The sequence below is a fragment of the Pagrus pagrus genome (assembly GCF_965226575.1).
Source record: "Pagrus pagrus genome assembly, chromosome: 5".
Taxonomy (NCBI): domain Eukaryota; kingdom Metazoa; phylum Chordata; class Actinopteri; order Spariformes; family Sparidae; genus Pagrus; species Pagrus pagrus.
This window is the reverse complement of record NC_140189.1, coordinates 15,405,573-15,418,803: the sequence shown is the minus strand read 5'-3', so window position 1 is coordinate 15,418,803 and position 13,231 is coordinate 15,405,573. Positions and strand designations below refer to the sequence as shown.

The 13,231-nt window shown below is 43.9% G+C and overlaps 1 protein-coding gene across 4 annotated transcripts in view; it reads right to left on the bottom strand.

The window, feature by feature from the left end:
• ppp3cb (protein phosphatase 3, catalytic subunit, beta isozyme) overlaps nt 1-9,328 on the bottom strand; it is a 37,351-nt gene extending 28,023 nt beyond the window's left edge. The window contains exon 1 of one of the 4 annotated variants that reach the window (XM_084353761.1): nt 8,913-9,328. In XM_084353761.1, the coding sequence (XP_084209887.1) occupies nt 8,913-8,955 (43 nt within the window). In that variant the 5' untranslated portion in view covers nt 8,956-9,328. Of the gene's footprint in view, nt 1-8,281; nt 8,452-8,912 lie in introns of those variants that run through there. The other 3 variants (XM_084353759.1, XM_084353762.1, XM_084353760.1) reach the window with 3 other exon arrangements.
• Between the last annotated feature and the right edge of the window lie 3,903 nt (nt 9,329-13,231).

The window sequence follows — 13,231 nt, the reverse complement described above, 5'->3', positions numbered from 1 at the left end:
GGAGGAGATTAATGCTGACGGAAATAGATGGTCATTGGCAGGCTTGTACATAGTCCACATCCAGTGAGTCAGACTGTGGCTGTAGAGGAAATGTCAGCCAATAACCAAATTCACAGGGATTCATCCTCTGGGTACCATGGATATCTACACTGGATATCAAGGCAATCAACCCAATAGTCAAACATTTCAGTCTGGAAGTGTACCAGCCAACAGATTGGAATCGCCTCACTAAAGCCACGCTGCTGCGATGGCTAAAAATCCATTATTACAAAGGCACAGACACTGCACATAAGTGGGATCCTTTTGTTTCCCGTCTGTGTTAATGGAGCTTTTGTATCCTGCTGGTTTCTGTATAAAAAAAAACTCTCTGTGATTAAGCAATTATGTAAAGGACTTCATTGATAAGTCAATTTAGAACAAGTCGAGCACGAGAAAGTGAGAAAGGGAAATGTGTTTTTTCTAAACAAACAAACTTCAAAGAGCAGGAAGCGAATTAAAAAAGGGCTTTAAACATTCGTTTTCATTATCCACAATTTTATCACAAAGGATGTCTATTTGAATTTTAAAAACTGAATTGGACGTGTCATAACCTGCTTGGTCCCTGTATACACAAACGATTGTGGCTTTATCACTTTTAAAAGAAGATGAATATCATTTTAGAGCTTGTGCAGAGCAAATTGCACCCACTGGCGGCTCAATGCGCTCAGTAGCTTCAAGTGGTCTCGTGCGACCGGCCTACATGCAGTTGTTGTGTGAGACCGGAGATCTATCACAAGTTTAGTTTCTTGGTGCACGAGCAGTGACGCATGAAAACAAGCAGCAGGGGTTTACTGTTTTTCTTTGCAACACCTCGTCCACAAAGCCTGGTCCTTTGGATTAGTTTTCATCACTTACAGTACGGGGATCAGCTGGTCCCTGGTATTATGATGTGACAGAGAAATGTATCATTGTCAGAAGGAGTTTTCAAATACCTTATCCTGTTCTGTAGTGTTGTTGTTTGGTTTGGTAAAGTTTGTAATGCTTTCAAATTCACCAATGGAACTTTTTCTTAGCTTGTTCTGTTACTCCTGTCTGGTCTTCCTCTTCCACAGAGACCCTTTACAACACAATTTCATGTCACATTCAGGCTGGTCAGTAACGTATTGTCCTCCTGTCACTGAGACACCACTGAAGAGCTGTTAACAATACATTTAGGCAGTTGTTGACCCTTTGGCCTCAAAAACACCATCAGGCACTGATGGAGCAACTTGTCCTGCTGGCTTGATGCACACTCTCAAGCTAGCACTAACAAAAAAGGCCAAAGTTCTAGCTAATTCTGCAAGCTGAAGTTATTGCAGTCCTCTCTAGATTGAAACTTGTCATGAGGTGTCATCCTGTTTGACTGTAAGACAATTGGCCAACCTGTGCAGAAGGCCACTGTGTATATGAATATATATATATATTTATATATATATACATACATACGCATATATAGCAGATTTTCCGTGACAGTTCAAAGGATGCAACTTCATGTACATTCTCGAGTGCCTCATTAGCTCCTCTAACAGAGAGCGACAGCAGCTATCATTAGTTTAGTCTGCAAGGGACTTTAAGCAGTGATGGTGGAGGGACAACTATAGGGTCCAAACACTCCAACGGATTGACGTTCACTAAGCAACATTTAAGTCTTACAACGGCTACTTCTGTACCAACAGTCTACGAGGTGTTCTCACCTCGTAGACTGTTGGGCTACAACATCAGGAAGTGTCAAGATAGAATTGCACATACACAGTTTGGAGCCGTAGCCGTCAACTGTCACTGTTTACAGCCCCTATTAAGTAACGATTCAAACTTAAAATCAACAAAGCCGAGCTAACTGCTAATGACTAAGAGGCTACTAAGCTTCAACTATGACAATCCATGTTTAGTGTGAACTTACTGGTGGGGTTTGGCTTCAGAAGATCTTGCTAAAGTACTGTGGATGAAAATTAGCTGGATGGCTATCACTGGTTAACTGACAGAAATGTTCATTAATGTGTGTTTGCCTAATACATACATACATGAGATGAATTAAATACTGGACAAACTGACAAAATACTGTCAGAATGAGTTCCACATCATTTATCTAAACAGTGTCGAGATGGGGTTAGCTTGACATAATGCAAGCTCAGAACTTAAATGCCACACTTCTCGAGCAGAGTGATGGTGGATAGTATTTCTCACAAATGCTGCACAAAGGCATTTTTTAGCACTTTGCGATGCTGCCAAGTGTTTCAACCTTGCGAGGGAACTGTTCTTTCTGACAGTACAGTCTAAGCTGTCCCTCGTCTGAGAGCAGATGACGAACACGGTGAACTGCACTTTCTGAAGTGTGGGTAAGCGGAGTGAAAAAAAAAAGAAAAAAAGTAATTCATCCAGAATTGTCCTTTCCACTGAAGCAACCAATCACATGAAGCATGGTGTGCATTGTGAGGTGAGCTTGACCAAAGGGGGTGTAAGATGAGCAGAGAGGTGAAGCGTTTTTAGCTCCTTCCTAATGTTCTTTGCACTGCTTTTGTCTTCTGGCCCACTCTCCATCGCTGAACTCCCCGGTGAGGAATTTATTAAGCGCCAAAGCTGCCAGCTCAGCCAAAAATCTCCACATCACAGCGCAGTGAGGGGGGGGAGCCTGAGAAAAAAATCTATGACATGGCTTTCAACCAAATCTCCTAAATTTGTTTGGGCTGGCCTAATAGCCTAACTGGAGCAGAATCTGATCAGAATCATCTTGTTATTGTGCGCATCCTCCCTAATGGCTAAAGTTAATTATGGGGATATTTCATCACTTTTAATAACACAGGGACACCATTCACATTGCTGCTGCAGGATGGAGGAAGTGACAGCAAGCGAGAACAGACAGATTGCCAAAATGACTGTAGAAGTCACCCGTGATCCATCTGTCCTCATTTGTGTCTGTCCTCCAAATGTTGAGAAATATGACTAAATAGGTATAAAACAGCACAAATGTGTGCTCCTTAATCAACCGATCGTCAGGTCATTTAACGGAAAAGGAAATCATCTTTGGTGCTGAGGGATATATTAAACAGTGACGCACATGATGCATAAAAAGTAATTACAGCAGCACATGCAGTATGGGCCTTTATATGCTACGTGCAGCCTGTGAATCAATTCATTACAGTGCACTACTGTGCCTGCCCAGACTGTATCTGTCTGGTGTTCATCCAATGACATCGACCAGAACTGATGGCATGCCTGTGTGTGTGTGTGTGTTTGTATGTTAGATGTGTTGCCCTCTACAGGACCTCATTTAAAGTGATCACACACGCACATCTCCGAAGATCAGTTCATCCCGCTGCCTGTCTCTGCATGAATAAATGAAGGGGGGAGAAACTGAGGGATGAAAGAATGAGAACAGCGAATAGGAAGAGAGAGAGGGAGAGGGAAAAATTGGGGTGTATGAGAGCGAAGAGATACGACTGTTCACATGCATATTTTGTGCACGTGTGCGTGCGTGTGTGTGTGTGTGTGTGTGTGTGTGTGTCTGTGTTTATCTACCATCTTTGACCCAGATCAGCTAACATAGATCCACGAGTCTTTGAAGGTGGTGGTGGGGGGACAACTAAAGATGTGTTTGAAGTCATTCAATTAATGCACACTACACACATGAAGGACCATCTGTGTACACACACACACACACACGCACACGCACACACACGAACAGAAACAACGGCCCATCCCCTAACAGCCTGTCCTCATTAGACAATCCCTCTCTCTCTCTCTCTCTCTCTCTCCCTCTCTCTCTCTCTGGAGTACCTTCTCTATAAATAGCCCCTTGCCCTGCTACCCTCCTCACAGGGCACACACACAGAGACCTGTCAAGGTGGGACCCCTGGCTCACAAGGATAACACCCAAATCCAACACACACGCCCATACTCTCTCTCTCTCTCACACACACACACACACACACACTCAGCTCACACAAGGCTCTGAGGGAACCGTGAGGGAATGGGACAGCATGTTACACTAAAAGGAAATATGCCCAGTGCGCCTCAAGCCTTGCCAGAGGTGATGTGTATGTGTGTATGTGTGTGTGTATGTGTGTGTATCGTTTGAGCATGCATGAATGCATACATGCATGTGTGCATATTGGATATGGCTCCACTCTTCACATACTCATTGATATGTTTAAAAGGTCACAACTTACAAATGATAAATATCATCTCTACACCTCGAAATGGTACTTCTTAATAGGGACTACTTTCTCAACGTGAGCCGAGGGAGCAAAGGACTTTGCTAGGTTGCTATTTGAATTTATGAAACTATCAAACTGTTTTAGCGCATTGGCACCCTGCCCGATACATGTCATTTGGCAGCCAGATAATCTCTGTGTAGCTCTGTACTGTATTATGCTCACATATATAAGTTATGCTGACTAATCATATGACAGGCAATTCCCTTAAAGTGACAAGTGTAGCAACTGGGGCTGGATGGGTATGTTGTTTAAGAGATGGAGACGAGCAAAATCAGCAAAAGTACTCCACTTCTGTGGCAAACAACAACAAGCAAGACTCAATAAATAGGTGAAAAATGTTTTGTTTTATTCTTTTATTTTTTCAGTTGCCTCTCAGGGCTTCCACAGTACAAGGATCCTGAGTTCCCTGAATTGACTGACTTCTTTCCCAGTGTCACTCTGCCGTAACCAGTGAAATCGAACCTTAAGGCGGACGAACTTTGGCCTGCAGGCCCTACTTTGGGCAGCCCTGCTTTAAAAAATGGTAAAAACATGCAGTTAATCCCAGTTTATATGTGTATAGCTATATACTCAAAGCTAATTGATCATTTAAGAGCCTATACAGTCATCATCATCATCATCATGCACTGAGTTTAGAGTTTTATTAAGAGCACCAGTGAAACCAGATGTATTACATTCTGTCTTTATGACGCTAATGTTATTTTTTCAATGGACAAAGGCGTTGACTCAACTCATTTATTTCTCACTCGGTACAGTTTGACTTGTCACACCGGGAGAAGCACAGGTGTAACTAATAACATTAACGATGCAGCTATTCCATTTGAGTGAACCAGTGGGCCATGTCAGTGAGCCAGCATGCACATTAGCAGGGCCCTGACACTGGGACGTGTGGAGGGAAACACAGCCACGGTAAATGGTATTAGTCACACCTGTGTTTGACACGTCAGAACATCCACCATGGGGAAGGGATTGGATTGCAATATAATGAAATATATTCCTCATATTCACATACATGGAAAAAAACTGTGTTATAAAGCAAATTAATGTTTCAACTGGTTTATTCTCGTTATGATGGACTGCTCCACCCAATGAACAGTGACGAGGATTGTTATTTTCATTATTTCCCATTGGTTAATCATTTAATCTATATTGTAAAAGATCACAAGACATGTGCTGTTAGGACTTTTTCCAGGTTTTACCATGTCTGCTTAATTCACAAAACAACCTCACTCACAACGATACTTCACCATATTTCCCTTATTGTCCCTGCTCAATGGATATCCAGTTTTTCACACATTTAATTGATCATTAAAGGTGCAATATGTAAGAATTTACCACCTATCAATTCATACTCAAAACAAAAGGGGGCAGCATATCACCAGATATTACTGCAGCTGCTGTAAGCTAGGTCTCACTGTCCTGCATCCTGTCTCTATCCTCCTTTTAGATTTATAGGAAATCAACAGAGAGATTAGGCCCACCCGACTCTCTACACAAGCCTCCATGTGTGTATTTGAATAGGTGTAATCAGGCTATTAGCAAATACCATTAAAGGTGCAGTATGTAACTGGCAGGTTGTCCAGTTCACACTCAAAACAAATATGGGGCAGTACCAGAACAATCGCTTCCTGCTGCCTACTGTAGCTACCATTAGCCAGTTAGCTCAGTTAGCCTTGCAGCTAGCTGTCCGGACTGAGAGCTTAGAGCACCTCATGTTTTATATGATGGAATATGGCTGGCATAGGGCCGGGGCTAGCTGGTTAGCATGCTAACTTTAGATGGACGTCATAATGTGAAAACTGTTATTTTGTCATATTCAACTAAAATTCTTATATATTTCACCTATAAGTCCAAATTGTGCACACTCAAGACACCTTGGGGTTGAGTACTGGTACAAAGAGACTGATATCATGATGTATCTTCTCTGTGTTCCTGATGATAAATGAATAACTGAGTCCACGTGGCACTGTTGTAGAAATAGTTCAACATTAAGTGGCAGATCTGTTCTATTCTAGACGGCCTTGCTATGTACAATTTATAAAGCATTATTTGGCGCAGACTACTTTAAAGTTATTAAACTAAACTTTTAAGCAAGAGTCACATTCTCACATTGTGGCTCTGGAGCCTGCTAGTTTTTCACACACGCACAGACGGCTTTGCATGACAAGTGAATCAAAAAGGGTGCGAGAAGTCCATTGGTTAAGTCAGAGAGGATGATGTCCTGCCACTCAACAGTGTGAAACTCTTCTTCCCGTGTTTCTCTCTCAATCCCTCTCTTCCTCTCTCGCTCCGGCTACTTCACCTCCTCCGTGGCCTTGTCACATTCTCTCTTTCCCTCTCTCCCTCACCTCGCCCCCACACTCTCTGCCTCTCTGTCCGATCCTCTCCGTATACGCTTTGTCCTTTGGCTCCATCTCTGTGCACTTCCCTCTGCTGAATATCACTAAAATCCATAACGTGGGTGAACTACCGGGCGCAGCAGTCCATCCGCCACAAGTGACGTGTCTTTGACTGATGCCCCCATCCCTCTCTGGCTTCACACACTCTAAATCATTCTCACCTGACTGATGAATTGCTGTGTTGTGTTGTGTTGTAAGAGAGGATGCATTTATATGTGTGTGTGTGTGTGTGTGTGTGTGTGTGTGCCTGATGGATGATGCATGAGGATGCAGGCCGCTTAGTTTGTTCCAGTGTAGAGGCAGCTGAGCTCTGGTGCCCAGCTGCATTACAACACACATGCAAACAGAAATGAAGATGTAAAAATACCCATGCACACATGAAGGGGAGCGACTGATGTGGGGGCGAAGGCAGTTGGATGGATGTTTGAGGGGGGTCGATGTTAATTTAGTCCATTATTTCCGGGGATCCACATTTCCTCGCACCGCCCCTGCACAACTGCACCCATGTAGACACACGGCCAGCCATACTGTAGGCATATGCACATGCAGTCTTTGAAGTCCTACGTGCAAAAACTGCAAGAGCCCGCACGCCCCCAGCCCACCCCACCCCCTTCCGAGCACGACGCACGCACGGAATACCGGGGCATGCCCGAGCGACGCATCCAACTGTCAGCTCCGCTTCTTCCGGCAGAGAGACCTTGAGAGTTTATTAAGGGGAGCCAGTGGGAGAGACGGCCAGCTAGCCAGGCACCGTCGCATGTGACAGGCTGCGTGCGTGAAAGCGCCGCTGCCATGCCAGCCTTATAGTGACCCGATAAGCACGACAATCTGTGCAGGCTCCGCGGATCACAACCCGAGCGGAGCCCCTCCTCGCCCCCCAATAGTCGCCCACGCGTAAAGCAGGCACAGACCCTCATAAACACATTAAATATTCCATAATCCAGTGATGCAATTACACCATTAGGGCGGGATGCACGAGCATCGTCGCAGCATCCCTAAACCCGATTTTGCCTCCGATTGGACACAAGAGGGGGAAGCCAGGGAGACCTTTACGGAGACGTGGAGGCGCGATACGCACAGGACAAGCACGATCCCCCGCTGACATTTAGGCCTAACTGAGAAAACGTCGCCTTTAAAACGACTCGCAAATCAATCTAGTGCACTCGCGGGTTTTAAACGTCACATCAGCAGAAACACCAGGCTGAGTCCATCCTACAGGCCTGTGTGATTAAACCCAAACTCACTGGGATGGAGGTGCGCACTCGGCCTGGCAAACTTCTCATCCTACCTGCCGTTTAAACCGGTCGATTACCTGACTCTGGCTCAGATTTGGCGAAAAAAAACAAAAAAAAAACACAACTAGATCGCGAATGTAGGCCAACCCGAAGAGGCAAGTCGGCACGTCCAACACTGGGGCGCCACTAAGACGTGCAGCGACAGACACACAGGACACGAACGCCAAAGACAGAAAGCGGAAAAATCCTTGAGTCTCCGAGTGACAAGTCCCCCATAGCATCTTACCCTCCCTCTCTCCCCCTCTCCCTCTCCTTACATCGTTGCTTACATGCAACATTATCCCGTGACAGCCGCCACATCCACAGCAGAGACCACAACACCAAAGATCGCAGGTTACGCGTAACATTTATTTACCTTTATGTCTGCCTTTCGCTGTCATCGTCACACCGCTTGATGTTTCATTGGAACAAGATGCTCATCTCCCTCTCTCCCTCCCTGCTTTTCCTCTCTCTATCACTCTCTCGGTTGTGTCTCTGTAGGGTATTATTCAGTAACGCGAAACCACCGCTAGGAGTGGAGCGCGTAAATGGAGCTCATGCAGCACAGGGTGTCGCACAATAGCTCTGGCTATACATAGAGGGAGAGACATCCCCCCGTTAGAAAACGGGGTAATGCCTCGGTGAGGGGGTGAATTCTAATAGAATAACGAGGGAAGACCCTGATTATGGCGTATCGTACTGGATGGATACCCCCCAACCCCCCTCCCAACCCCTTCCCCATCATCACCACCACCACCTCCCTCCCCCTGGAAGGTTCAGAGGCACATGCATGGTGACTCGCCAGCCAAATGGGCTTCTTTTATTATGAGGTGATAATAAAAAAGGCATGGAGCGAAAGCAAAGGAGAAAAAAAAACGTGCGAGTGATGATGATGAGAGACACTGGTGCAGCAACAGGGATGCAAACAGAACATAAAGCATGAGTTACAGCAGAATTATTGGCACAGAGGTAGCTCTCACTGGCCGTGCAGGATTTGGCATGCCTACATTTGATCACCCGGTCGGTGGGACTTGCGTTGCTGTCGGACATCCTGGAGTCGGGACGGGAACGGAGCCGAGGGGGGTGAGGGGGGGGGCTCTTCTCTTCTGTCAAGGGCCGAGACTGTGGTGTCGGGTCCTCCGGCAGGCGTCGAGAATGTGCGCGGTAGCTGGGTGCTTTTCTTGCTGCAGCAGTGGCATCACTCGGTGGAGTCTCCGTGCTCTCTCGGACGGGGGAAGCCTGCTGCTGCGCCTGCGGTGACTTTGGGGGAGGATAGGCGGATACCTAGCTGCTGTTGTGGCATGCTTGGATCCCAAATTTGTTTTCTTTTTCTTTTTCTTTTCTTTTTTTTTCTCTTTTTCTTTCTTTTTTAGCAGACGATGGTGTGGGGGTGCTGATGCAGCGGTGGCGGAGCAGGGAGTGGGGGTGGCGGGGGGGGGAGGAGGGGGTAGACTCTGGAGGTTAGAGGGCGAGGAGACGCCTTGGAGAGAAGAGAGACGCGCAGGCTCTGCCTCTCCAGGACGCCTCTGCAAGCGGTGCCGTGCTGCTGGCAACACCCCGGAATGGCGAAAGAAGGAACTCCCACGCAGATTCACGCACACGCGGGAAGACACACACGCACACACACGCTTACATATACGCACACACACACACACATATATTTACGCACAGTCAGACTCATACTGCCATCCTGTGGAGGCATTGATTACAGGGCTTCCCCCTTGACAACAACTCTGTGGAGTGTGTGTTTGTGTGTGTGGGTGCGTGCACGTGCGAATGAAAGTGTACAGTAGGCTATTTGACAGCAGATCACGTGAGCCTATAGGATGGTGTTTTTTATTATAAGACAGACTGGAACAAACCAAACCAAAGGATGAAGGTGATGTGAGAGTTGATCAGAAGTCTTTATTGATCTGTGTGACAGAATGGACAGAGAGCACATTATGTCATTAACACGTGATTGAAGAGTGATACAGATATAGATGTTTCCAAAAAGACTGAATGTTAACAACACTCCACAGAGAACAAGTCCACAGAGCACGCTGTGAGGCTGTGAGGCGCTGATGCTCAGTTGTTCTGAAGACAAATAGTTGGGAGGATAATAGTGAGGCAAAAATGTGAAATCTGGCCAGAAGATGGCCCCAAAGGAATGGCCATGTTGTTCTCACTGATGGTCCAGTTTGTGCACTGACTCAGTTTGTCAGGCTCAGCACACTGTCAGATTCGGATCAACTGACTGGGGTTGCAGAGGTATGACATTTTCATGGTACGATTACCATCATGGTTTCATGGTACACAGTATTACACAATTACTTTTATCAGTTACATTGACCTTTTATAGGGTGAAAACAGAGGGTTTTTTATGGATTTATTGATAGGACAGCTTAGCAGTGAACAGGATGAGAGAGGGGAGTGACATGCAGCAAAGGACCACAGGTTGGATTTGAACTCTGGGCCCCTGCAGCGTGGACACAGCCTCTGTACAGGTGGCCCATGCACATCCAACTGGGCTGCGGGGACAGTCTCCAGAGGGGTTTTTGATTAAAACAAACCAATTAACATAAAATGTTATGTCATGACAGACATGCAACTTGATATAAACTTGAAAAACGCTTTTAAAAACAACATTAAGTTAGTAGTTTGCAAAATTAAGAGTAGAATTAATACCGTAGATAAGAAAATGTACCGTTGATATAACGATGATGATAACCGTTAATGATGATAACCGTTAATGATGATAACCGTTAAGGTATACCATGGCCATGTATGGAACAGAGCCATCGTGTGTTTCCCATCAAGACGATCAGTAACAAAAAGCTTTTTTAACAGAAAATAACATTGTAACTCTGAACCACAGAGTTGCTACAATTTAAAAACCTTCATGAACTTTCTCAAAATTTAGTAATTGTCTTTAAAGATATGTTTTCCATATTCAACTGCCCAATCTCATTTAGGGACAACATTAGAGTAAAAACAGGGGCCTAAAGGAACTGCCATGTGTCACTGTCAACTATTTAACTGTTCAAATGTGTGAACAATTATGAGGAACCTCCTGTACTGTATGCATCTGAACCTAAGGTGTTTTGATTTTACATTTTCGGTCTGGATCTTACTTTGAGAACAAAAGAGATTGGAAAAGATAGCACACTTTGTGTATACTCTTTATTGTCTTAACTTGTGGTGTTTTTAAATATACTGTATACACACCTACTTTCTTTGCACATGTTACTGTACAGTACTCTCCTGCACCATTCCCCATTCTTTACCTTATTTGTTTAGTTTTGTTGTCCATGTTCTCAGCTGTATGTCTATTTCTGTGTAGATGCACTGTGAGCATTGTAAAACCGGAGTCAAATTCCTTGTATGTGTACACGTACTTGACCAATAAAGCCACTTCTGATTCTGATTCTTTGAGAGGTAAATTTAGTGTTTCTCAGTGGAATCTGGACATCATTTACATTTTTTTCTTAGATATGGTGAAGTCACCTTATATGTAAATGTAATGTTCTTTTTAATGCTTTTATTTTTGTATACGTTAATGCTTTTGAGGGAAGGGGTTACCTCATGTGGTTTAAATGCTTCAAAGATAAATGATGGAAAATGGAAAACTGCATGTACAGTATGTTTGTTAATTCCCATGAGTCAAACGAATGCTGTGAAAACATCTAGTTTGAAATCTTAGATCTTTGAATTTGGCTACAATATGCTACTACTAGGCTGATACTCATATTATTGCTTCCACTCCAAATGCCACTAATCATGTGTTTCATCCCTGAGTGCAAATGTAAAATCGAGTCAAGATGAAGGCTAGAAAGGAAAACGTGAAAATCTGAGGACAGATTAATTATTTTCCTTTTGGACATTATCTTTAATGGTTTTGTGACATAACAATCCAAGGGCTGAATATAAGAACAGAAAGGACAGATCCATTATTTAATAATTCTGAAACTTCTGTATTGGATCTATATTTAATTGGCGAACAGTGCTCAGCTCAGGATGATTTACTACTTTTTGCTATAAGTGGCTCAATCTTTTGCTGAAAACACAGAGAAATTGTCTTTGGGAATATAAATGACTTCATATACATTTAAATATATTCCTAAATATATACATTTAAATATATTCCTAAATAAATTCACAAGATATATGTAATAGATTTCCTGCTTTCTATGCACATTACTGTGCTTGTTGGCTTTATTTACTTATATCTCAAGTTTATTTGACAAATGGTGTCATGGAAATTAACACTGGTGTTTTTCTGATTCAGACTTGTCATAAGCTTTGGTGTATTCTGTCAGTATCAGTGTATTCCTGTGTAGAAAATGTTATGTTCAGGAGCTTTGCAAAATAAATACTGTAGCTTACTTATTGTGTATTGCAGCGACTTGTTGTCTTAACTGTAATTCATAAAGATAGTTGCTTCACACTTTGTGTTGTTGCTTGTGACTTTTGCTGATGTTATCAGAGGAGGAGGTTGGACGTTGAAATATCATTTTTCAGTTACACCTTTTAACATACACACCTTTACCTGAAATAGTCAGGTAGCTGCTCTATAGCTCGATTTAACACCTGCAAATCGAAAGAAAAAAGGGCATTTTATGCTACACGATCCTAACACCCACTGAAAAACAAATACTAACATACAAATACATACAAACAGCAGTTAAGTAGGTCTAGCTAACATATGGATACCTTCTTATGTGCCCTATGCTGTGCCCACGATCTCAAACCAGCCTTTGTAGTCATATCACTCCGCGCCGACCAAACGCCGACTGTAGTTCATCTACCTCCCTGAATTTTTCATAATGTCGATAAATATCGCCAACGGACTGAAACATTCGTAACCGTAACCATTTCACTGTGCGTAAAATCATGTCAGTGAGTCTGTAACTGCGGTAATAAGCCGGTTTAGCACAGGTTCACGGTAGTTCACCTCATGCAAAATACGTGCTGGGTAGACATTTTGGCTCCGTACAGACCATGTGAACACAGCCGCGCGGCCGCATGCTCGGAGCCACAATGATGCCAGTTGCAGTACTACGTCGCCAGCGTGCACTGTGCCCTTTACGTGCGCATGTCGGAGGAAGGCTTTTTAACGGCAGCGCAGTGACAGATGCGTTCCAACAATAAGACTTCCGGTACTGGGGTTTCGCCTTCAGAATAAAAGGGAGACGCTTATGTTACTGATGTAGTGGTAGTCATTTTCGCAGGCAACATACATGTAAATGAATTATACATAATTTATTGGTGTGATAAAAGGCAATAAAAAAATGTTGTGATGTGTAGAGTGAAACGTGGAGTTGACTGAGTCGTTAAAAAATAATTA